This window comes from Lates calcarifer, linkage group LG6, assembly GCF_001640805.2.
Source record: "Lates calcarifer isolate ASB-BC8 linkage group LG6, TLL_Latcal_v3, whole genome shotgun sequence".
NCBI classification, from domain to species: Eukaryota; Metazoa; Chordata; class Actinopteri; family Centropomidae; genus Lates; species Lates calcarifer.
Genome location: NC_066838.1, coordinates 10,210,470 through 10,235,121, shown reverse-complemented (window position 1 = coordinate 10,235,121; position 24,652 = coordinate 10,210,470). Strand labels below are relative to the sequence as shown.

The 24,652-nt window shown below is 40.1% G+C and overlaps 1 protein-coding gene across 8 annotated transcripts in view; it reads left to right on the top strand.

Moving 5' to 3' along the window:
* The window catches only part of LOC108891707 (forkhead box protein J3), a 58,990-nt gene that overhangs the window by 29,421 nt on the left and 4,917 nt on the right, over positions 1 to 24,652 (top strand). For 5 of the 8 annotated variants that reach the window (XR_001962348.2, XM_018688982.2, XM_018688981.2 and 2 more), the window contains 7 exons: positions 943 to 1,026; positions 7,233 to 7,334; positions 10,858 to 11,016; positions 15,852 to 16,065; positions 18,882 to 19,160; positions 21,847 to 21,936; positions 23,886 to 24,158. Coding sequence is in view for 7 of the 8 variants with exons in the window: in XM_018688982.2 (XP_018544498.1) it covers positions 943 to 1,026; positions 7,233 to 7,334; positions 10,858 to 11,016; positions 15,852 to 16,065; positions 18,882 to 19,160; positions 21,847 to 21,936; positions 23,886 to 24,158 (1,201 nt within the window). In the remaining variant the exon portion in view is untranslated. The remainder of the gene's footprint in view (positions 1 to 942; positions 1,027 to 7,232; positions 7,335 to 10,857; positions 11,017 to 15,851; positions 16,066 to 18,881; positions 19,161 to 21,846; positions 21,937 to 23,885; positions 24,159 to 24,652) is intronic. The other 3 variants (XM_018688984.2, XM_018688987.2, XM_018688986.2) reach the window with 2 other exon arrangements.

Sequence of the window (24,652 nt, the reverse complement as noted above, 5' to 3'; positions counted from 1 at the left end):
ATAGTTGGAGAAAACTTGTCAGTGCTCTCTGGTGGGTAATCATGGAAACACTGTTTCTAAATAAATTATTAGTTTGATATCTCTGTTCTGCACTCTTTTGTTACTTCTGTGTGTGTGTGTGTGTGTGTGTGTGTGTGTGTATATACTGATTCCAGTATATCTGCAATAAACAGTTGTTAGATATTGATATACTTTGATATATTTATTACCTTATCAGTCCTGTTTCAGATGCATCACCTAGGGTTGGCTGTTTACTTTATTAATTGATTTAAGTGTAAGTGTTTTTAATCACTGGACAGGCAGGGTCCTGAGCTTCACTAATCACCTCTTGGAATATGTGTTAGTGTCGTTCTGTTGTGGCATTATATTGCTTGCTGTAACCTGTCTCACTTGTGTTGTTGTCACTGTGCATGGGTGATCAAAGTAGTTAACACTGTGGGGATTAATGAAGTTATCTATTATGGTAATTGACTAATTACATTTTTCTCAAGCACCATATTGACAGACGATTTAGAAATGTTATTTTGGAAAATGGTTGTAATCACTAGTTACCATCCAGATATGGATTTTACATTCAATACATGAGTTTTCCTACTGATAAAAATGATCCTTGGCTGTAGTTCTACCCAATAACACAATTGAGCAAGTCCAGTATTTCTAACTTTTTCTTCACATTACACATCAATAATTGAATCTTGTGCAAGGCTACCTATATGCTTGATATATTAGGTACATTTTTGTATTGAGTTTACACATACTACTAGTTTCATTCTAGATCCAGTACTTAATCCACTCTTACTAATTTTGAAGAATTTTTACATCATTGACTCCTCAGAGAAAGATAAAAAGAAAACGCGAAAGTGTACCTAAACCTACAGAGCAAAGCAGCTTCCACCAAACACAAGATTTAATGGCTTGTTTTTTGTGGGGGTCACTCTTCAGGGTTCCTACTGGGCCATAGATACCAATCCTAAAGAAGACACAGTACCCAGCAGGCCAAAGAAGAGACCACGATCTGGAGAAAGGGTAAGTACCTTAACCATAAATCCTCCCTTTGATACTAAAGCTTGCTGTTTTAAAAGCCATATGATTTAGTGGTATTTTGCTCAGCTAGTATTTTAACTGACATCTCTACAGGCATCTCCAGCTTAAGGACAGACTTAAACACTTATTTGAGAGTTTGTCTGACACAAAACAATAATCTTACCTTCCTTTTTTAGTTTCCAAATTGTTAAATAAATAATTTCCTTACACCAGTTCAACTGTCGTTAGAGGGGCAGAAACCATGATTTTGCTGACAATGTGAGCATTGCCTGACAGAGAGTGTTCATGATGCAGCAGTGTTAGAAAACAGGGGCACGAAAACAAGAGATTGGGAAAAGCTGCTCCTTACACCTGAGATGTTACAGAAATGGTTATGTGTTTACACACTAAGTCTGCGCTATAATGATGCAAGGATAGACCAGCAAACCAGGAAGGGAGCTTTAGTCATGGCAGAGCAGTGAAATGTTACTGTAGGCCAGACTTCACACTGAATAATGCAAATCAAATCACAGTTTAAAACACATCAGCAAATGAATTATGTCATTTTGTTATGTGTCGTTTTTGTGATTCGGTGGTTTGAATTGTCATCAGCGGAGAGACACACACAGACTGTGGGCCAACAGTACCCACATTTGGAGGCACCTGCATCACAGCTGTAAAGGATCGAGGTGTATGGGATAGATCAGTAATAACAAGTAAAAAACCAAGAAGATGGGAGGTGACAGGGGTAAGAGGTTCGGGGGACACATCATATAACACGTGTAAAGACTTAAACACTCCATAGCCACATGATCAGCTACCTGCTACCTTTTTTTCCTTGTTTGAATGGTCTCTATCTAATTGTCTACTGTACCAGAAGATGATTTGGTTACGCACTGAATGGAATCTGTTAGTGCTATTATAACTTTGTATAGCTGCAAAAATAGCAAAAAACCTGGACTTCATCATGCACATTTTTCCTGGCTGGGTTGAAAAGGCAGGATTGTCCTTTCTTTGTACCATTTGATTGATATTGACGTCCTTATTACAGGACCCTCTCACACACGAGGATGTGGAAGAAATCCCTGTGTCTGATAGAAATACCCCATCTCCAGTACATGTGCTTGCGCTTTCTTTATGCAGTGTGCCATAACAGAATTGCAGCCTATAGTCTCATTTAAACAGTCTTGTGATTCTATATTCATCCAGGTCAGGTGGGTTTGACTAACACGTTAATACATGTTAACCACAGGCTCCCGGATCTGTAATTTTCAAGATGTCACAGAAACAGCAGAAACAAGCTACAAAATAGAATAGAGTAGAACAGTGAGAAGTCAGAAGTAGAAATGAAAATTGGTTCTTGGAAATTGATTGACAGCGGCCGAGGCTATAAATATACAGTATGTAACCCTGCATCAGCTCGGCAGAATGCAGCAGCTGCTCAGTCATTAACCTGAGGATTTGAATACAAAAGCAGTACAGAGCGAGTGCCATGATGTATCGCATGTCTCATATCACCTCCGTCTGCCTGCGTCCCTGCTGTTTCGACTCCGTCTCTGACTACTGTATATTTTGCACTTTGTTGTCTGTCTCTTTAGCAACTGATTAACACACTCTTAACTGGTGTTGGCTTAATGATTGAATTTCAATACTACTTCCAAACCAAACTGGTAGACTCAGTATAAAATACATTAAACAGAAGAAATTCCTCTTTGACTGTCTCTTCAGCTGAGCTTTAATGAACCAATAAATGTGCTCTAAGAAGATGCATACTGTACATCTCCATGGGAGTAAACTAACAAAAGTAATTAAAGATGCTGCTGTAGCATTTAGTGCCACACAATACTTTGATGGAATCTAGGTCTTCTTACAGAAGTGAAAGAAGTAAAAGAAAATCAGGCAATTAAACCAATGGTTTAATGCCTCATAAAATTATATCACAATCTAAATTGGGATCTTTCTTCTCAGTTTTAAAGCATGTTGCTGAGAATACTCACATTCAAACCAGCCTTTGGACATATATTTCCACCATTTAAAGAACAATATTGCATTAAGTTAAGTTAAACTTTATTTTAATCATTAAGCAAAGTTGCAGCGAGCACTCAATAAATAGCACAGCCACTGACTAACACAGATTTTTCAAGTGCCATTTTTTTGCTCCATGTCTGCCATTCTGCTATTTCACTTTGCTTTTTCAAATACATCACACATGAAAGAGACAGTCTGATTGAGACACATGATATTATTTGGCCAATCAGCACAGCCATCTAGTAGGGAATCATTCTGTTGGTTTGAGAATGTAGTGTGGACCCATGTTATTAAGGCAGACCAAGTATTAGAAGGAGGACATCAATTGATTGTGGACGTCAACCCTGCGGAAAATACAACAAAGACAAAATAAATAGAATATTAAAGAGAAAACTCTAATTCAGTGATATTATGATAAATACTGACATCTGGTATCAGTGCTTAAACTTCAGGTAGCATGACAACACTTCCTTTAGCCAAGGTTGAGCAACCAATTAGTGAAATCAGCTGAAGCAGTGGACCAAGCAGAAGACCTTCTGCATCCAAACATCATCAGTAAAGCCTGTTTCACAAGGGAGCTTTAATTCCAGTATGCAGGCACCTGTCAGTTTTTTTTTTATCACATGCTGTCTTTGTATCCAGCAGCCGACCCACTGAGGTTGTTCTGAATGTACACCCAACTATCATTGCTATTGCATTAAAGAAAACCCGCAGCGTATTTCATCGCGGCGCAGCACCACCGGTCATCTCCCTTCTTTTCTCACGCCGCGCCTCTGTGGCTGGTTGCACATCTTGATCATTATCTTACTGTTTGTGTGTTTATCTGTTTGTCTGCCACTCTCTCCTCTGTCTCTGCCTCTCCGCCTGTATTGCTGCTTTAGCCTTCCCCTCTCCAGGGAACTCAGGCAAGCGTGGAGCAGCAAAGTGCACAATCACAGTTGCTCATTGGAGGAAGAATTGAGGTAAAACAGAGAGAAAACGGGGTGGTGGGGTGGGGTTGGGGATGATGGTGGGGGGTGGGGTGGTAGAGAGAAGTGTGATAGAAAGGATGCAGGGGGAAGAAAAGTGAAAAAGACATCAAGGTAGAGAGAGCAGAGAGGGAAAAAGTCAAGCTGCAAGGGGAAGGAGGGAAAGTAAGAGGGAGAGGAGGGAGGAGGGAGAGTATTCTAGGCTTGTGTTCCAGTTAATTACCACAGAAGGCCCCGGGGCTGCCATTAGACATATTTTCTTCACCAACGATTTTTTTTTTATTACAAACATTAATTAATTCAGAGGCTTGTCATCTCGTCTTACATGGATGGGCCCTTCGACCCCTTTTCTTACGCCTCACTTGTACTGCTGGCAGACACACTGTGGGCTGTCACATGGGCTAAGGAGAAACAGGGAGGTTTAAGTGCTAAGATTTATAGCAGTGTTGAAGAAAAAAAAAAGGTGGGCTAAATACGTCGTACTGTTTTCATTGGGGTTTTGTTGCACCTAGGCTACACAGTCAAAGTCTTTAAAGTCTCCTGATGACAGCATCTGCACAAATGAAAAGATTTGAAGTTGGCAGCGAGGCTAAACGTCAGTTGCACAAATGCATTGTATAAATGTAGACAGGCAGTGTACACTTAGTTTAGTACCTGCGTCTCCTGTGCCCTTAGCATAATCACTCTCTTTCATTTCCTGTACACCTCTCTGTCTGCCTGTCTGTCTGTCCATCACCACTCAATTATCTCACCACCTATTCTTCCTCCCCCACCCGTCTCCCACAAGCCTTCCTCACTCTTCTCTTCACCTCTCCGTTGTCTTCTTTTTAAGTGCCTCCACCAGGGAACCGACAACCCGTTTCGCTGGGAGTTTATCATAAATTAAAGACTGCATTGTTACCAACCAATCCTCTTACTGTAAGCAGTTTGGAAAGGCAGGCAAGCTGTCTTGAACCCTGAAAGGAGTCAGACAAGAAGAGAAAATATCGTCCTCATTTTATTTATTTATTTTCACTTTGCGGGCGTCAATTCAGCCCCTCATCGATCTTTGAGTAGTCCCTTATATCCCCACACTCAGTTAACCCTACTTTAGCTCTTTGTGAGGACAGCGAGAAATGAACTGCAGCTGAATACATTTTAGATATGTGAATAATTCATGAGGATGGCTTGATTTATCTTATCAAGTGCAAGTGATGTGTCCACTTTCCAGGCTGTTTAAGTGTCTGGCAATTTAAATGAAGCGCGCCTCAACTAGTTCACATAGTTGGAGCCTCGGGCATGGTGGTGATTCAGGAGGGCTCAGCACAGAACCATGAACTTGCAGCATTCAGAAAATTCTCATAACCTTTGTCACATTCCATTTCCTTCCTCATTTTTACTGTCACCTTCCTCTGCATATTTCCAATCAGTGGGGAACATATTTGAAATACTTTTGCATATTAATTAGTAGGCAACACTTAACAGTTACTCTTGAAAAAGTGTATGGCTGTTGAAAGAACGCATGATGGAGGTTCATCTCCCTGTGGCTGACATTACACTACGTAACAAAGTTGTTGCTCGTCTTGATAAATTCAAGGAAAACATGGGAGCATACCCAGAGGAGCAAGGCAAGCATTTCCACCAAGATATACTGGACTTTGAACACCACTACCAAGGAGCGTATAACAAAAACATGATGGGAGACTATATTTGGGGGTTGATACGTGAAAGTGATTAACATTACAGTCACAAATCTTGGAAAAACTACTCACTTGTAAATATTTTGTTCATTTTTGTATAACTTTATGTAAAACTCAAGACCTTCAGACATCAGACCTTCTGACCTGTGTTACATAGAGTTATTGTCTGTAGTTTTTAATGTCTGGCCTGTGGTAGGTGAGGGCGAACTGAAGAAATACCCATGTTTGGCACATTATTTGGTGGTAAATAAAATATATTCAGAAATAGCCTATTAGTGATGCATTCACCCAATAAAACATGACATATTTCTCTAGCTTAATGTACATTAGCTGTTTTAACAGTAAAAAGTATCCGTTGATTTTGATATCGGTGATCGTGGCCCTGGTTTCCCTTGAAATGGTATCGGATCGAAATTAAATTTTGCAGTATCGCTCGACCACTAGTCTGTGGACTCATAAATGAAAGATAATGAACTAAGTATATCAGAATAGGTTTATAGCAGGATCAAACAGGTGTGTAGTAGATGAGCAGTCATGTTTTAATTTGCTACATGCTGATTTTTGGTACTTTCTGACTATATAGACATATACTTTTGAATGCAATGGAAAAACACATAGACAGAACTTCATACTTACACCACAGGTAACTCATATAGAGTAGATGATCTGATTAGATTTTGAGGCACCTCTGCATATATTTGCATATTAATTAGGAAACACTGATTTCCCTGAAATTGCTATAACTGCTTAACACAGGTAAGTAGTATGGAAAGAGAAATGTAGATCTATTCCACATATGGCGTAGATGTTGTGATATATTTTGGTGTGCCTTTGTGGCTAAATTCCCATTTTTTTTTAAATCTTCAGTTAGCATTCTTGATGACGAACTACCAGTACTGTGAGCATACATGTTCTTTTGTCATGGAGATTATGGTGGGACACAAGGCAATCCAAGTCTTATTAGTCTTTTATTGTTCACCACGTTCAGCTCCTGAGGAAACAGGAAAAGTGGCCTGTGCTGCTTCATTATTTTTTATCATGTTTTCTGTAAATTTCATCTAGCTCCCTGGGGTGTAACAATCAGTCCTATCGATACAAACAGCTTGAATTAAGCTGGGAAAAAAAGCTGAAATACATAACTGTCTTACCATGCACAAGTCGAATGCTCACGCTTGATTAGCATTAACACAGTGTTGGCTTAAGTGTAAACAGAGTATCACAGCCCTCAGCAGACAGTTCATCTTGTCATAGTAGGAAAAACACAGGTGTTACTAATAACATTAACAATGGCTCTGTTCTATTCCAAGTTTCCCAGTAAGCCATGACAGTGTGACAGTGAGTCAGCATTAACAATACAAGGAGCTGAAGCAGCTAAATGGAATTAAGCCATCTCTGATTTCATTATTTACACCTGCGCTTTTCCTACTGTGGCATGATAGGAAGCCTATGGCTGGTGATGTTCTGGAAGCGCACGTTATTTTGGTGTCTTCATTACTTATTTGGTAAGCTGTCATGTGTCCTGTTCTCCTACCAGGCGTCTACCCCGTACAGCCTAGAGTCAGAGTCTCTGAGAATGGACTGCATCATGTCAGGAGGGGCGTCTCCCACTCTGGCCATCAACGCTGTAACCAACAAGGTATGACACCAGTTTGTCTGTTATGCAGTTAACAGCAGCAGTGTAAGATATTCCCCCAGTCATGTTTCTCAGAGCAGAAAGCATGCTGCATTGTTTCCTCTGGTAACAGGCACCAGACACTTCTAGTTGTACATGCTAAGCCAAGTATTGTCCTAACTTAAAGATATTAAAAACTAGTACTTGTTTACTGTTGACTGTAGATCTGCAATGATTAGTCATAAGTAAGCTGATCAACAGAAGAATAATCAGCAACTATTTTGATAGTCCGTGTTTTCAAGCAGTAATGGCAAATATTTGCTGGTTCCAGCTTCTTAAAGGTGAAAATATGACCCTTTTCTTTTTCATAGCCTTTGGGTTTTGTACTGCCGTTCAATTTAAAAAGCTACTTGAGCACATCTTCTTTGGCTGCTGGAAGTTTTGATCAGTATTTTTCACATTTAGCTGACATTTTAAAGACAAAATGATGAATAGATCAAAGGAGGAAATAATCTGCAGATTAATCAGTAATGAAAATAATAGCACCAGCCCTAGTTCAAAGTGCAGGAAGCCACGTTAATTTACATTTTTACATTGTGAACTGTAATTTGGGAAAACATACCACACCTTACTAACTCCAAGCCTAAAAGGGCTGGAGGTGGAAGTAGAAAATAGAGTCTCTGGAGTGAGTGAGCTATGAGTGGTTGACTTGAGTTTAATAATCATTAAGTATGTGATGCAGCCATGTACTAGTCATAATAAATTGTGGATCCACAAATATAACATCCAGAAATTTTAAATAGCTGGAAAAGCTCAGAAAGACACTACTTTATTGGCCATTTACGTCTAATGAATATTCACTTCTTAATGATGTGTAATGATGATTATGACAAATGAATTAGTCAGTAAGATGTAGTCATTTGTACTTGCTGCTGAGAAGAATGTGCTGAACTTTGTCGAGGCTATAAATAATACCAAACTGGATATACATCGTATTTGACTGCAGCTGAAGGAGTCTCTGTTTTTCTCTTTCACCATCATCAGTGGCCTGGACTCTTTTACAGCTCCTCACTTTCTAACACAACCTTATGCAATGACACATCCAGACACACACGCACACACACACACACACACACACACACACACACACACACACACACACACACACACACATACACACATACACACACTGAGTGAAAAGCAAAACTGGGTGTGACTGTCTCCATGAGGGTCAGGGATCAAGCGGCAACTGGGACCTCTGACGCCTGTCTGATCTGGCACACACACACACACACACACACACACACACACTCACTCACACAGAATGATGATGTGTGGTACATGACCCCTTCGTCTGACCCCAACCAAAGAGAAAATTTGTCCCGCAGCAGCAGCAGCTCACATAACTCTTGAGTGTTTGGTCTGGACGTAATGCGAAGGTCTGGACTTGACAGCTTACTCCAATTTTCCATCCTACTCTTTTCACAGATCTTGACTCATACGTCCCCGAATTTGTCAATATGACACCCTTTCATCAGAGTTTTTGAGACTTTGGGAAATCAATTGTCACCTAAAAATATATAAATATATTTTTAATAACTTCACCAGTATTATACAGCCATGTATTTGCTTACTGTAATTTTTACAACTAGTTCATTGCCATTCAGCCACTAAAAATATAAAGCACTTGTTGGTTAATCTGCTTCTTTAATTTGAAAATTTGCTGCAGTTCTTTGTTTCAGATCATTGGAAGTTCAGTGCTACTGGGTTTTTGACTGATTCTCAGATAAAATAGATAAAAGATTTCTTTGGGTGGGTGGGGGACGACGACTTGTGAGTATTTGTCATCAATTTTCACATTTTGTAGAATCAAATATTCATCTAAAAGTAATACATAGCTAATGGATTGAACATTGAAAGATAATCTAAACAGCTGCTCATTTTAGCCAAACTAACTGCCAGTAGAGTGGGTTAAGTTACCTACCCACTATTCCTTAAAATGGTATTTACTATGTTGTGCTTTTTTTTTTTTTTTATTCAACATTATTGACCAACTCTGTAAAGTGTCGCCAGTTTTATTACATACAGAAGACAAGTTAGTCATGAAATTTGACAACAAAAAGCAAGAGGTCAGCATCATTAGCAGCCAAGAAAATCAGCATCAAGTGGTTATTGTGGCAACATTTCCCCAGGTAGTTTGGTGTGGCTCACAGGCAGCAGGTGGACAGACAACAGGGAAGTGTTCGTTCACCTTCACTTTGTCAGTTTGCACTTATTCTGTTTTACTCCAGGAGAGGCTAAAACTTGATTGGTCTTAGTCATCACTATACGTTTTGAAACAATGATTCAGAACAGCAAGAGGAAGACCTTGATGATAATGATGCTGGTGCCAACGTCAGTGAAATCCACCCACGTCCCAGACAGGTGGCGTCCTGCAGGCGCAGCAGTGTGTCAGAGCCTCCTCAATAACACATTCGCTCACTAGTATTCTGTTTGCATTGGAGAGACTGCAGTTTTGAAAAAGACATTCTTATAATATGATACTAGGAAATTAGGATAACAGAAGGTATTTTCCTTGAGAAAGGTTGTTATAGCCATCATTACATTCAGATATTGTAATGTTTTCACTTGAATTCCTAAATACCTAGTAATTGAAGCTCCACTAAGTCATGAGGTGCTGGGCCATTATCAGTTTTTTCCTTTCTTTTCTAATGCATAGATGTAAACTTCAAAGTTCTTGTAGACTACGTAATAATTTAGTTGTTTCTACAGTGACACAGAAAGGAGAATTACGGATTCACTAAAGCAGACATACTCAGGATTAACACTCATACTCACCACTCAGAAACACCTCTTTTTTCCACTCCAAGATGTTCTACAGGGTAGAGCACTGCCCCAGAGAGCTGTTACTCTTGTCTCACCCCAAGGCTATATTTTCAGATTTGTCTATACAATTAAATGTAGCCTGGAGGTAATGCTGGTGCTGTGCTTCACAAGTACTGACAGTCAAACAAAACAAGAGAAATATGATTCAGCATAATCCTGAGGCATTGCTTTTAAAAGCTTTGTGATCTGTCACCACTAGACAATATGCAGTAGCACACTTCCTCTGAAGTGAAACTTGTGTCTTCATCAGTGCCAGACTCCCCGACAGTGAAGTCATTTCTGTTAGCCGGTGGTCTGTGGGTCAGAACATTTAATCAAAAACACCATGTTTAAGGAAAAATGTTTAGGTTCCGGGCTTTTATGCAGCAACAGGGCTAATTTGCCTTCAGCACTTTAATTTCCATATTTCCTCATGAGTTGTCTCATAAGTTAATGGTGCATGTGTAACTTAGTGAGGTGGGCTGTGTTCACTTCAGCTTAGATGTGAATTGGCAAATGGACAAGATAAAGGAGACCAAAATGGGCAAGGAGGAGCGATAAAATCATGAATCATTGCCTTTGAAGAAATTTATATGGTGTGTTGCTTCAAAATGTTGGCCCTGTATAATACCTTTTACTGTCACGTTAACATGATCATGTAAATGTGTGTGTGTGTGTGTAGGTAGCTCTGTACAACCCTGAGGCAGAAGGCAGTGAGAGTCCTGGGAGTCTGGGCGGCAGCCTGAGCAACAGTCTTTCAGAGCAGAGTTTGGCGTCCGTCAACCTTAACAACCTGAACACGGCCGTCAGCAGCGGCGGCAACGTCCACAGCTACACACCAGTAAGACCATTTCTTTAGTTTGGGTGACAGTCTAATGATTGCTGCAGGAGAATTGATTTTTTCTCACGTCTGTGTGCACAAGGACAGCGGCCGAGCAGAAGCCGCTTACAGACTCTGTGTCTGGTTTAAGGACACTTCAGCCGTGCCGGTGCTTTCTCCCACTTTTCTTCTGCTCTCTATTATCCTGAGATGGCAAGTTTTAAACTACCAGCTTTCAAACTAAAGCGATCACATGTTCTTTATTCACTTGATTCTGACATAATCTGGATGATTCAGTCACCGGTCCAAACACTCTCAGTCAGTACAGAAGGTGTCTGCTACACCCTTAGCAGACTGAGGAGGTGGTAACCAGCTAACGATGCGCACACTGGATCTGCAGTTCACTGCTGAAACTCTCATTTTCTGTTTGATGTTCAGACTTTGCAAGCAAGTATATTTCCAGTAGTCTTTTGCAGAGCATAATCGGTGTGCCTAGATGATATATGCATTATTCTGTGCTGTATCAGTTGAGTTAAGCAGATGGCATGCGCAGACACTATTTCAAATTTCAAAAAATCTTTTGTGTCGGTTGTGTTCATTTACTAAACAATTTAAAAAATGTTCCTAAATAGACCATTGTTTTGCTGTTGTTTAAAACAGTCAAAAGGGCAATTTCGGTCAGTGCTTTCCATATAGAGAATTTATTTTGGCCCCTCAAATAAATCAAATTGCCTCCCTCTAAAAAAGTATTTATCATTTCAGAAATGTGGAAATGCAGACGAGGTGCAGACTGATTGAAAACTGTTTCTTATTGGTGAATGTTGCATTCATATGCACTCATTATTTGGCCTGTGAATTGAATTTTTCTTTGCAGCCAACTATCAGGACTGTTTGCAACCCCTCCTACCTCTCAGGGTCAAACGCCACAAAATAAATTCAAAACCTGTGGGGAAATGCTGGTAAGCTTTGGAAAAGTGCATCTATCATGCACAAAATAAAACAGCAGGAAACATCAGAGTCATCCTTTTGTGTTGACACTTCACCATAACCACCTCTGATGCATGTGAATGAAGCCCAATCACTCCAGTATTAGCAAATTTGAAACAAAGGGGCAGAATTGTATACAATTAAAAGCAGATTAATTCTGTTAGCCAGCAATTAAACACTGAGGTTGTGCTGTTTCTGTGTTTTTTTGGGGTAGAGCTGTGTATGTGTGAGATTGTGATACTGTTTATGTCTGAGGCCTGAGCCCAAAGGACATAACCAGTGGCCACCCCACTCACACTAACCATGACTTTTTACCAAGTCCCATATACTGTACAAGCACACATAGACACACACACACGCAGTGAGGTTTATTTAAATCACGTCCGTGCTGTATCATCTACTGTTATGGTGCCTACAGTCTTGGCCAGGGTAGAGTACACGCCAGACTTGGCAGACCACTGATATGCTGGGACATATTTGGCCTGATTTTACATTGGCTGTTTAAATGATTCCTCATCCTTAACAAAACAATGTCCTTCAGCTATTTGGATTGATTAGTCTCGAGCAGTGTATGTGTGAGATAATGATGAGTTGCCTTTTTATGAAGGAAGGAGTGGATTAGCCATCTCATCTGTCGGGACATATACTGTCCCATGCTGAGCAATTTAGAACAAAATATTTAATGTAAACAACAAACAGTTTATCATGGGCTCGTCAAATGAAAAAAAGTGGCTGGATCATTGAGCAATGAGCCTGGAGTCTTTCATTAACAGCAGCTGTTGACACAACTAATAACAGTGACCTGATCTCTAAATTTGAAATGTGAAGGTTCTTTGGTTAAAATTCAAAGTTTCTTTTCTTAAATTGACAACTGGGAAATTCTAGCATCAAAGAAGTCAATATTTTATATTTAGTCTGCCTGATTTCTGGATTTCTTTGCCCAAGGTGCTTCAACTATGGAAGCACTGATTTCACCAGTGGTGGAAGAAGTGCTTAGATCTTTAACATATGTAAAAGCACTGGTTCAGCAATCTAGAGATACTGCATTATGAGTAAAAGTACTGCAACCTAATGAAGCAGAATTACAGTATTATGAGCAAAATGCACTTAAAGCATCAAAAGTGAAAGTATCTGTGACTGATATTCTATATGACATTATTAGATTCTTAGTACTGATACAGCAATGTGTGAGCAGAATTTTACTGTTGTGACTGCTCAATATAGAAATACTTTAAACTACTTTATATATAGTGTAGTCCAGTGGTTTCCAGTGTAGGGATTAGGTCTGCGGTCACAAGATAAATCACAGGGAATGTGAAAAAAAACAAAGTTCTGCTATTCTTAAACTTTGGTTAAGATTGAAATATAGGATAGTTTTGCCTCGCTAAGCCTTAAACTGTTGTTTAAATGTAACCGTGTGAGAGATTTGGGGGGGAATGTGTCTTTGCTGGAGCAGCTAACAACACATTGACATCTGAAATGTGTCAAAGGGCCACAACTAGATGCTGTTTTTTTGTAAGGGGTCTGATTTAATCTTTACAATCTGTTGTATTTAGTTAGTTTATAATTTTTTAATATAAAATCTTTACCAGAAAAGCCTGAAAATGCATACCCTCCACTAAGCACAGTACTTGAGTAAATGTAATACATACACCTTTTATTCAGTCTATTTTATTCTATGCATTTTATCATACCATGCTGCTGCAGCAGCTTAATTTTGCCATTGTACTCATTAAAGTTACATTCCCTTTAATCAAATTATGGAGATTTTTATATTTGTGTATTTGACATGTCTGTTTTGTTTGCATCTGTTCCTTTAAACCAAATATAATACAATTTTAAAGGCCAGTCTCCATCCAAAAACATTTGGTCCAAAATTACAGCAGCACTGAAAAATCCCAACCCTTCATTATTTTTCCCTTGTAACAGCTGCTCACCTTTTTACCATCAATCACTTTTCCCCGCTCACCTCCCACCTGCATTAGCAAAGGTCAGTGCAATCTCATCTCGTTAACCTCTCATTTCTAGAGGCCATCTTTTGTTTTCCTCCTCCCCGCATCACCTCCTCCACCCCTCGCCCTTCTCCTCCATCGTTTTCAGACCTCATCTGTGGTCTAGTCCGGTGGGATCAGGGTTAGTTCTGCCTCATTACCTGGCGCAGGTGATACCCTCCTGACTGACGGTGATTACTGGTGGCATCACTGGCAGAGATCTCAAAGGCACCAAGAGAGTTGATGGAAGGGCTGCCATTATTGGGTGGAGGTAGATGTGTGTGGGGGGGAGATGCGTCATGCTAAGTTGGCTTATATTTGCGGAGGCACACTGATCACAGCAAATTGCTTGTATTCACTGGGTGGATGGTGAGGAAGATGACAGCTGGGATGAGATGATTGAGGGTGGAGGAAGACAGGCTGTATTCACAATATGAGATAGAAATTTGAAGCACTATATTTTGTTTTTGTGTGTTGATATGAAAAGAAATGAGTGCCTAAGGAAGGTTTCATTTTAATTGCATGAAATTGAATTTGGTATAATCACCATACTGAATGACTGAATTAAAAAATATATTTGTAGATTTAATTAATTTGAAAATTGAATTTGAAAGGAACAATTTTACATTAATGAAATTTTTTGAAATGGAATGTTATTATTATTGAATTTTACCTTTCTGTCTATTTTACAGTGCAGTTCTGCCAATTGAAATTCAGGTTTCTCAGTTTAGATTCAGCTACTAGAAGCACTTTGTTTCCCTGTGCTTTGACTGACAGGCAACAGTTCAGTCCAATGCAGCATCAGTGGCCTCACTGTCTTCATGTGGCCCAGTAGGCCCTGTGGCCTGTTCTTCTACTGTCACAGTGAAGTTTGAAGTTCTACCCCATGGTAACAGTGGCTCAGCCACATGGCTAATTGTACCTAATATGACATACCTGACTCAAGTGAATGACAGAGGCTTGACTTAGTGTCATGGCAACACTGGCAAAGTCTGATATGATTTCAAATTCATTTTCTGGTCAGATTGACTAAAACTAGCTAATCTGTGTGACATTAAGAGCAAAATTCAGAATGATAAAACCACTCTCAGGCTGAAAATAGCACAGTTTGGATAATTAATCATTAGTTTTCAGATGCCAAAACACTGCACAACAGTTAATACAATCTACAAGACTGCATTTTACAACTCGGTAACATTAACCACTGCCAGTTTTTTTTTAACGATTATGGGGTAATTGTAACTATATTTCCCTTATAAGTAAACCTCACTGTAATTAAAGCAGGCAACACTAAGCAGTATCCATACATACATTTTGCAATGCTGGAATCTCCATACCAAGTTGCTACCCTAACTCCTTCCACCTCCACGGTCTCCTCCTGTATTAGTATTCAGTTGTGTATGAATGTTTCTTTAAATATATGCTCATGTTCATCAAATGTCATGGATCTCAGGCTGTGTTGGGGGCAGGTTGTGAGGGAGAGGCTGTGTCAGGCTTGCAGAGATCTGTTCCAAAGCATCATATGAGCACAGCCACACAGCCAAACTATTATGTGTATTATTGCAATAAAATATTAAGACCTCATTGTGCACTCTGCCATATCCTTTGGCCAGTGTGGAGCTTTAATTGGTGTGGTACAAGTTGAGGTAGGATGGATTTTTTTTTCCTTTTCTGGATGATCTCTATAGAGAATACCTTTCTGTCTTTGATAAATTTTTTCCAAAACCAATACTTTCACTGATTTCCCAGTTTGTCTTTCTGCACTTCTCACCATCTCTCTCTCTTTCTCTCTCTTCTCTCTCTCTCTCTCTCCTCTCCCTCTCCCTCTCCCTCTCTCCCTCTCCCTCCCCCCCCTTCTCCTCTCTGTCCATCTTTAAGGTGAGCAGCCACTCAGAGCCTTCATCCCAGTCCCTGAGCCTTCAGCAGCCTGCCCAGCCTCTGCCGCCACCCCCTCCTCCCCCACAGCCCCAGTACGGCCTGCCCGTCCCAGAGTCACGGGACAAGCAGCTCTGTTTCTCAGACTTCGAGGACCTCAGCGCTTCTTTCCGCAGTCTTTACAAGTGCGTCTTTGAGCAGTCTTTCTCGCAGCAAGGTGGGTGCCAGCTCTCGTTTTATATGTGGATTAGTGTGTTCTGTTGTGTGTGTGCCTGTCCAACGTTTATTATGACACTTGTGTTCAAAAAAAAGAACAACTTGTAAACCTCCATGTCAGGCTTCATGCACATAATTAACTGTCAAGCTTAAGCTCCTATTGAAACAATTTAACATTGCTATCCTAGCAGTTAAAGCATTCCAGTATTAACCTCCACCGTACACTACTCCTACTCTATTGTATTTTAATAAACAAACAATCTGTTGTTCCGCATATCTGCATTTTACGGCTCGCTCAGTCAAATGAGTAAAGGCAATTAAGAGGAAGAATTCAACAGAAGGAGAAAAAAACTCTCAAACACATCTGCAGTCGAGCAGAGCAAGGGGTTCTGCAGCTTTGATAGCAGCTAATTAGATTGGTTCTAAAGTTTGTGAAGCATCTCGCTAATTGCTTCCTGAAGCTTTCAGGTCACCAGGCCTCCTCCCACTTGGACCCCCCACCATTCCACCACCCTCCTATCACCTTCCCTCTCTTGCTTCCTTCCCCCCTGTACACATCCATGTATGTTCCGGAGCCGGAGAGATTGATGCGCTCCGTTGAGCGCTGCAACTGCTGCCTGGATTTACCCTCTGACAAGGTCCCCTTCAATTTGTGGTCAGGGGGTGCACGCAGAAAAGATAAGACAATGAGAATGCTAGTTGAAAAAAAAAGAAAGAGAGATATGATGCCTACACCCAGAATGAAAATAAAGAAGAAAATGGATTTAGCGGATGCTTGAAAGGGCCCCTTAAGTGTGGGGCTTAGCAGGAAACAGTGTCAGCACTCATTGTATTTGGGAATTTGAGTCACAATGAGTCACCAAGACAGTGGAGCTCATCCTCTCCTTTGAAAAACCACCGTGTGTCCAAGACCACACACTGAACTGTGACTGACTCAGGTGGGGCTGCAGTCATTTTCTGCCAAATCCTTATTCTTCTTCATCCTCATAAATTACAGGTCAAACAAAAGAAACAAAATCAGACCGAAACGATCCAGCTTTATCAATACTTTGTCATATGCCACATTAAAATCAAAAGGGATTTGTTTGTTTGTATGTTAGGGTCATGTTTCAGTGGAATCAAGAACAACTTCTCGTTTCTTCCTGTAAGAAGTGACAGCTCTCACAAAACTAACTAATAAATTAAAGAGAGGAAAAATACAAACAGTTAAAAACTGTGCATAGGCATCCATTAATAGACAGACAGATAAAACAATGGCTAAGAAGCATTTTTCATGAAGTACTGAATAGCCACATAGCAGAGTGAATAAAGGAACTGGAATTAAAAAAAAAAAAAACACTTGTACGAGCAGGTAAAGTGTAATGACTCCCTGATGGCAGCAGTGAAGCACTGGGATGTGCTCAGAGAGAGTCGGTGCGATCATTGATTTCCTTATGATTTGTTGGTCACAAAAAGAACTCAAGCTCCTCTGTTTCACTTCACTGATCTTTGAAGAGATCTTAAGAGCACTGTTCCCCTCTTTGGGTGATAAGCAAAGAAACAACAGCAGATAAAAGAAAAGGTCCTCAGCAGAAGATTGATATGAACAACTTAAGAACAACTGTACTGACAGAAGATAAATGACATTTCTGAAGACAGTGCACTCTCTCCTGGCCACATGTAATGATCAACTCTGTGTATATATCCAGATTGTTGAACACTTTAAAATACTTGGAAGAATCCTTCACTTTTAACTCAGCTTAGGCAGCATTCAAAAAAGAAGTACCGTTGTGCTACGGGACAAAAGCAGGAAAAGCACAACTACCGTCCAACTGTGAGCCTGAAGAAAAGACTACAATGCAGCATCGCCTGAAAATTTAACAAGGAAGCTTCCTTCTTCACGGTTTCTGCAGCTGTCAGTGTCCACGATGAAAAGTAAAGGAGATAAAACACACTCTTGGGGTGACCCTATGCATCCAAGAAACTGCCATTCACAAGAATCCTCTGCTGTTTGTCACTCCAAAAAAATGTGGGTGTGTGTAACAGAAAGAGAGCAACTGGAGAACCACTGACTTGAACTCAATACATTCTCTAGGGTCACTTATTTTTGGAAACAGTGCCACATGGGATTATTTCCAAATTATGGCAATTTGACTTGAATTGAAAATAAAAAAAAAAAAAAAAAAAGAGTAGAAGATGCAACAGGCAGTTCAGGACATGGTATAAGTGAGTATCTTAATATATAGTTAGTTAAAAGTCAGACCTCTCTAAACAATAGTAAGAAGAATTCAAAACTTGAGGCAAGTCAGCATCGTCTGCTACTTTGTATTTAGTTTTCTGTCAATTTTCTGGTTAGTAGAGGATGTTAAATCCTGGCATGTATGTACTATAAAAGAAGTGTCAATCTGTGCAGCAAAGAAAGCTCACTAACTTGTGAAACTGTCCTCTGTGCAACATTTTGCCCTGAAGACACTGACAGACAAGTTTGGGCATAAAGAATATGCTTCTATGATTTGATAAAAAGGGATTTATAAGCAGCAGAAACTGAGCAACAAAACACATTAATCGTAATGTTCTTCTCAACTGTGGTGCAGGTAGGAAAAATGGCTTTCAATATCTTTTTTAGCTGATTAAATTATTAAATCTGCCAATTATAAACTATATTAGTGAGAGTGAATGTGTGGGGAAAAAAAAGCTGGGGATGCACCTCAGTTGGATGTAAAAGGGCAAAGTGAGAGGGTTTGTGAGTCTCATTCCAAATAGTTTATCTTTCATAGTTTCACTGTTTGTAGACGTTACTTTTCAATATTTAGTCTTTCATTTTTTCTTTTCTTCCAGCAGGGTTGATGGGTCTTCCCGGTGACTCCAGCCAGCAGGCCCGAACCGCCTGCTCTTACCAGCACTCTCCTGGCGCGGGGAGCAGCGGTGGACACCACCACCAACACAACCACGGCCAGGCGTCGCACCACCCCCACCACCCTCAGCAGCACCTCTCCCCTCACTCCACCCACAGCCAGCACCAGGCACACAGTCAGCACAGCCAGCACCCTGCACATTCTCAGCAGCACCCATCTCTCTCCCACCAGAGTCACACTGGACAGACCTGCCCTACAACAGGTGAGGACAGAGGTTTGAGGTAGAGAGCATTTTCCTAGCTGCCAGTCATGAGTATACATACGTATACTGTAAGTGTGGGAGTTGAAAATTTCTTACATTGGTGACACCTGCTGGTAGTATACTGTATTAGAAACAGCACCGTGGCAGACAGCAGCACCCACTGATTGTCCCTGAATGAATCAGCTGAAAGCATGACAGTTCACTGCAATTTTCTAATTTTTCTCCCAAGATAAATGTATGCCATCAGAGAGAGAGAGAGATTCAAAAGATACTATAATCATACAAAATTAATTTGCACTTGAAAGTTTGCTTTAGCCACATAGGGGACTCCTGGGTTATTTAATGATACTCTAGGATGTAATTAAGTCCATCATTTTGAAATATTTCATTGTTGAAATCACATTGTTTCCTTGAGTTTCGTTTGGCAAATGGCTATCACTTTTCACATATTATACAGGGTGTAAATACAAGCAGTCAAATGGGAAAACTTAATTAATGTCAGTCTCCTAGTTGTAATCACAAGTAGGAAGTATGGAGAACTTAAGAAGGCTATAAAATTTCTCAGTTGGATAAAGAACTTTAGACTTTAAACTGGTGCCAAAATAGCTCCAAATTTACTGTCACTGGGACTGTCTGGTTTTAACTTGTTAATTTTTTGCTACAAATATATGGATATTAATAATAATATCAAAGGTAGACTACCTTTGAATTTATCTGGTGTGACTACAGGACTAGCAGTGAGGGTAATCGTCTTCATGGAGTGAATTAATGCTTCCAAGATTTCCTGTTTTTGCCACTCTGATGCCACAATGTGAACGCAGCAATAAGAGAAGACTCCACTATAGCCATGAAATAATATAGAATCCGCAGTATTTTATAGTTGCTGTATTGATCCAGAATCTGAAAGTGAATGGATTTAAAATGCTAAATGTATCATCAGGGTTTTTATATAGTGTTGTCTCTTTAGCCTCCTGTTGGCAGTACAGTACAGTCTTTTCTGTGTACCATAAATTTAAAGGGCTCCAACTGTCAGTCACCTCATGTATAAGAAAAGAAAAACAGAAAAAGAACAAGAAAATAAACAGGACTTTTACTTTGAAAGCCTGCATGCCCATTTTAACCTATTTATCTTTTCTGCTGCATATCCTTTTACTAATTCTTGTTAAAGGAACCCACTGAATGTACAATATAGTATCATGTTTCATATATATTGATGCAGTGCAGCACCAAACAATGATTCCACTTCTCCACACTACCAAAGCAACATTGGTGTAAATGCAATTCACCCAACACACAGAGCAGGGTTGTCTCTGCACAGACTCATTGCATTTATATTATGCTTTTTTCTCTATACGGTGCCAGAGCATTTGATATTATAAGGCCTGGCTGATACAAACAGGCATCTCCAAAGCTTCACCGAGGCTTTTCCTCCTCATTCTTTGCCCCCCCTCCCCTCCCCTGTGTCTCTGCAACACAGCTCTCGGGCCCGAGAAAAGGACTATTCAGACATTATTTATCTAGGTTAGTATTCCCCTCAACCAAGCAGAGGATGAATGAGAGCAATCCCTCTGTCTTTGATCCACGGTCTGAGAATGTATTGTTGTTTAGTTTGTGGTGGTGAGGGCCATGAAAAGCATTTTCCTCTTCTTTTTTTCCCCTCTTCTTTTTCTGTGGCTGGAATTTTTCTATGTGAAGTTACACCACCTTGTGGTTGAAGGCTGAATTTAGACTGAGACAAATCTCATTTCTTTTTAAATGTGAATGGGTTCACCTCATTCAAATTATCTAACACTGCTATGCTGCTCAGTATCAAATTATCACTATAGTATTTATTTTAGGTCTGAAATAATTAGTCACTTAATATAAAATCAATCAGCAACAATGTTGTTAATTGATTAATCGTTTATGTCATTCATCAAAAAAGTGTTATTAAAAAAGTATTATGTGGTTCTATTATGTAGTACTATTCATTTCACTATCTTTCATCCAACCCAATCAAAACATTTTTTAATTCAAGTATCTTTTTTTTCATTATTTATTTCCATTTTGGTTTCGTTGAGAGAGGTAAACAACCAGATCATCAGTGCAAACACAATTTTCATATGTAGCAGATGTATAACAATTATCTTGGGCAGTTCCATTAGAATTCATGGCTCTGAGGTCAATGAAAAGTAAAAAAGGAAGAGAAACAAAACAAAAAATTTAACAAAAAATCAAAAACACAGGCCAAAAAACAGCAAAACCAAAGAAATAGTACCATATTTTAAAATCGCTGCCATTTACACCTTTAAGCCTAGCTTACATACACTGATATGAGGCAATGTCTATCATCTACTCTCTTATTTGTGGAGCTGTTTTAAGAATGACTAAGTAAAGTATAGAAATAATTTGTGTTGGTATACAGTTATTCAGTTAAAACTTTCAGACTCATGAGAGGATCCATAGAAATAGTTAGATACGTACAGGGAAAGCCCAGCTGTTGCTACTCTGGAGATTTTTGGGTCAATATTTGGTCTGTTCAAGTGTCACATAAACTCAACAGAACAGAACCATCTCATTCACAGTAATATGTCATCAGCTGTCCTTTATAATGAGGAACATTATTACTGCTGCAACAAATGACGCCACTGGACAAAAATACTTGTGTGTGTTTGTGTGTGTACCATCTTCCAATGCGTTTCATCAGACTGGTATCCTAACCTGGACTGGCTGAAGGAGAGCTGCCGCATTGCTACCAGCTACAACTGGGCTGATGTAGACCTCTCCCCATTTCAAGGTAACACACACACACACACACACACACACACACACACAGGCATCACTAACAGTCCTGGTGTCATCAGTGTAGACAGCATCTGAAAAGGACATTGATAAAGCTGTCTACTGCAGCCTGTTTCGACACAGCGAGAACTGATAAAGTGGTTATGATGCTGATCAGTTATTTTGATTAAACCATTATGATTCCTCTTTACACTTTCATATAAACTCACCCTTGAGGCACAATATTATAATATCCAGTGCTGTAATAGTACTGGCCTAATAAAAGTCATTATCCTGCATCAGAGAGGTTGCCACTCTCTGGTTTCCTTTCTCTCTCTCTCTCTCTCTCTCTCTCTCTCTCTCTCTCTCTTGCACACACACATGCACACACACACACACACATGCACACACACACACACACACACACACACAGCCTCCCTCCCAATTGTATGATGTGAATAATCCAATTAGGCCCCGGCTCAGTAACAGCCTCTTATCACGGTCAGCGCACAAAGCCGGCAACATCCACACACGATGGATGATGACGGCTGGTCTTACAACACACAGGCTGCCACTGCCTCTCTCCCTCTCTCTCTCTCTCCCTCTCTCTCCCTCTCCCTCTCCGTCCTCCTGCAGCGCTTGACCTCCCTCGCACTGCCGTAATGCCATCCTCCGCCGTCTCTGGCGCGCCTCCAAAGAGCAGGAGCTGAGCCTCTCATGTCTGTCGCTGCCAAACACGAGCCATATGAATTTGATTTAGAGAAATATCAGAGGACTTGTCTGTTGAATAGACGCTTGGGTGTGTCTCTTGTTGCCAGAAGCAAGTAAGAAAAGGAGGTGTTGCAGGTTCAGGGTCTCGTTCTGCATCGTGTGAGATGTGAACAGGTATGTGGTCAGGACAGCAGTGTTCTGTGCCTTGTTATCAAGGTGGAGCAGTACTGACAGCAAAATCATGGTGGAAGTCTTATGCTGGATGTAACGTTACAATAATATATCAAAGATATAATTTATTTGTTGGAAGCTCAGCATTTGTTAGGTCATTTCTGGAAAGGAAGTAAGTAAGACTGTATTATTGTCAGTCTAATGTGAAGGAGATGTGACTTTACATCTGTAAACACAAGCTCATAGGTTGAACAACACTGGACCTCACTTATGAAGCAAGATAGTTAAATGCTAAATGAAAAGATTAGTGTTCATACTTTGTTTTCTATTAATAACGTTGATCATGACTGGTAATTCACTTCTTTTTGATCCGCACACATCATATGTAGCTTCACAGGTGAAGTTGTGAACAAGTTAAGTTAGGAATTTTGATATCGCAAATGGTTTTATCAAACGTTGAAGCTGTTCAAGGGGAAAATTGTGTTACATACTGAGAACATTTGGTTCAAGCAGTTAACTTGAATCTGGAATAGCACTCAGAAGAGGGTATACCTCTGCCAACACCAAACAATCCTACACCACTGTCTAGCTCTTAAAAATAACAGGAAAAAGGAAGTAGTCTGATAACAGAAGTGTTTTATTTGTCACAAAACATTAGTAAGTCATACACAGTAGATACGAAAGGCCGGTGCCTGCCAGATCCTGATTATTGTCTGGATCTGCACCAAATCGTACACACTCATAGATCTAAACGCCATAAAGACATCTGATTTATTACATCTAGATCCATAAATTATTTCTTGAGAAACTGATTAAAACATTGAAAAATGCCCTGTTTCAGATGTTAAGAAACAGGATTTAAAAAAAAAAAATCTAGATCCACACTCAAATTCAATGGGTCTTTCCCACGCTCATGCCCCATTCCATCAAGTTCAGTGCAGATTGGTTCAGTGCGTTTTGTTTAAATAAACCAACAAACAGACACAGGTGAAAACACGACCTCCTTGGTGGCGGTAATGATAAAAGCTGGACATTAACTGATTGTCACTGTCCATCTTTCCCTCCTCTGTCTGTCTGAGTCAGGTCTAAAGGAAAGTATGCGGCAGGCTGAGCTCAACAACTGGTCGCTGGACGCCGCCCAGATGGCTGACCTGTGTTCCTCCATTAACCAGTTCTTCACAGCCACAGGGGTCATACCCCCTCAGGGCGCCACCCACCCACAACCTCAGGTCCAACACCCGACACCACCAGGGGCACCACAACACCCGGCTCAGCCGCACGGGGCCATGCACCCAAAGGCCAGCCAGCACAATCAGCATGGGCAGCACAACCAACATAACCAACACATCAGCACGGGTCAGTATGTAAATACACAAAAGCATGTACAGCATTCACTTTAATAGCCTGGCAGGTCACAACAGAATAAAACGTCCATTCAAATAAGTACTTCATTTTAAGTGGAAGAAAAACAGTATTATCTGTTAATTGTACTTAAGTAGTTTACTTTTAGAGTTAAGTTGCGCTGCCTGAGGAAAAATTCATATCTCCATTTTTGGGATAATGAAGAAGAACAGGAAGGAAAGAAAGAAAGAAAGAAAGAAAGAAAGACAAAAGAAGGAATGATGGAAAAAAAGAAAGAAAGCCAGGTTGAGATAAACTCTCCTTATATATTGTCTCAATGTAACTGAGCTGAAACAAGGCTGGTTTTTAGAGATCCTGATATTTTGATAAAATCATAACATGAAAAAGATATGAACTAAATTATTTAAAGAGGTTTAGATTTTTACCTGACAAAGCCACACTCTATGAGCTTATCTCTAGATAAAACCTGCAAATTGACTTTTAACTCT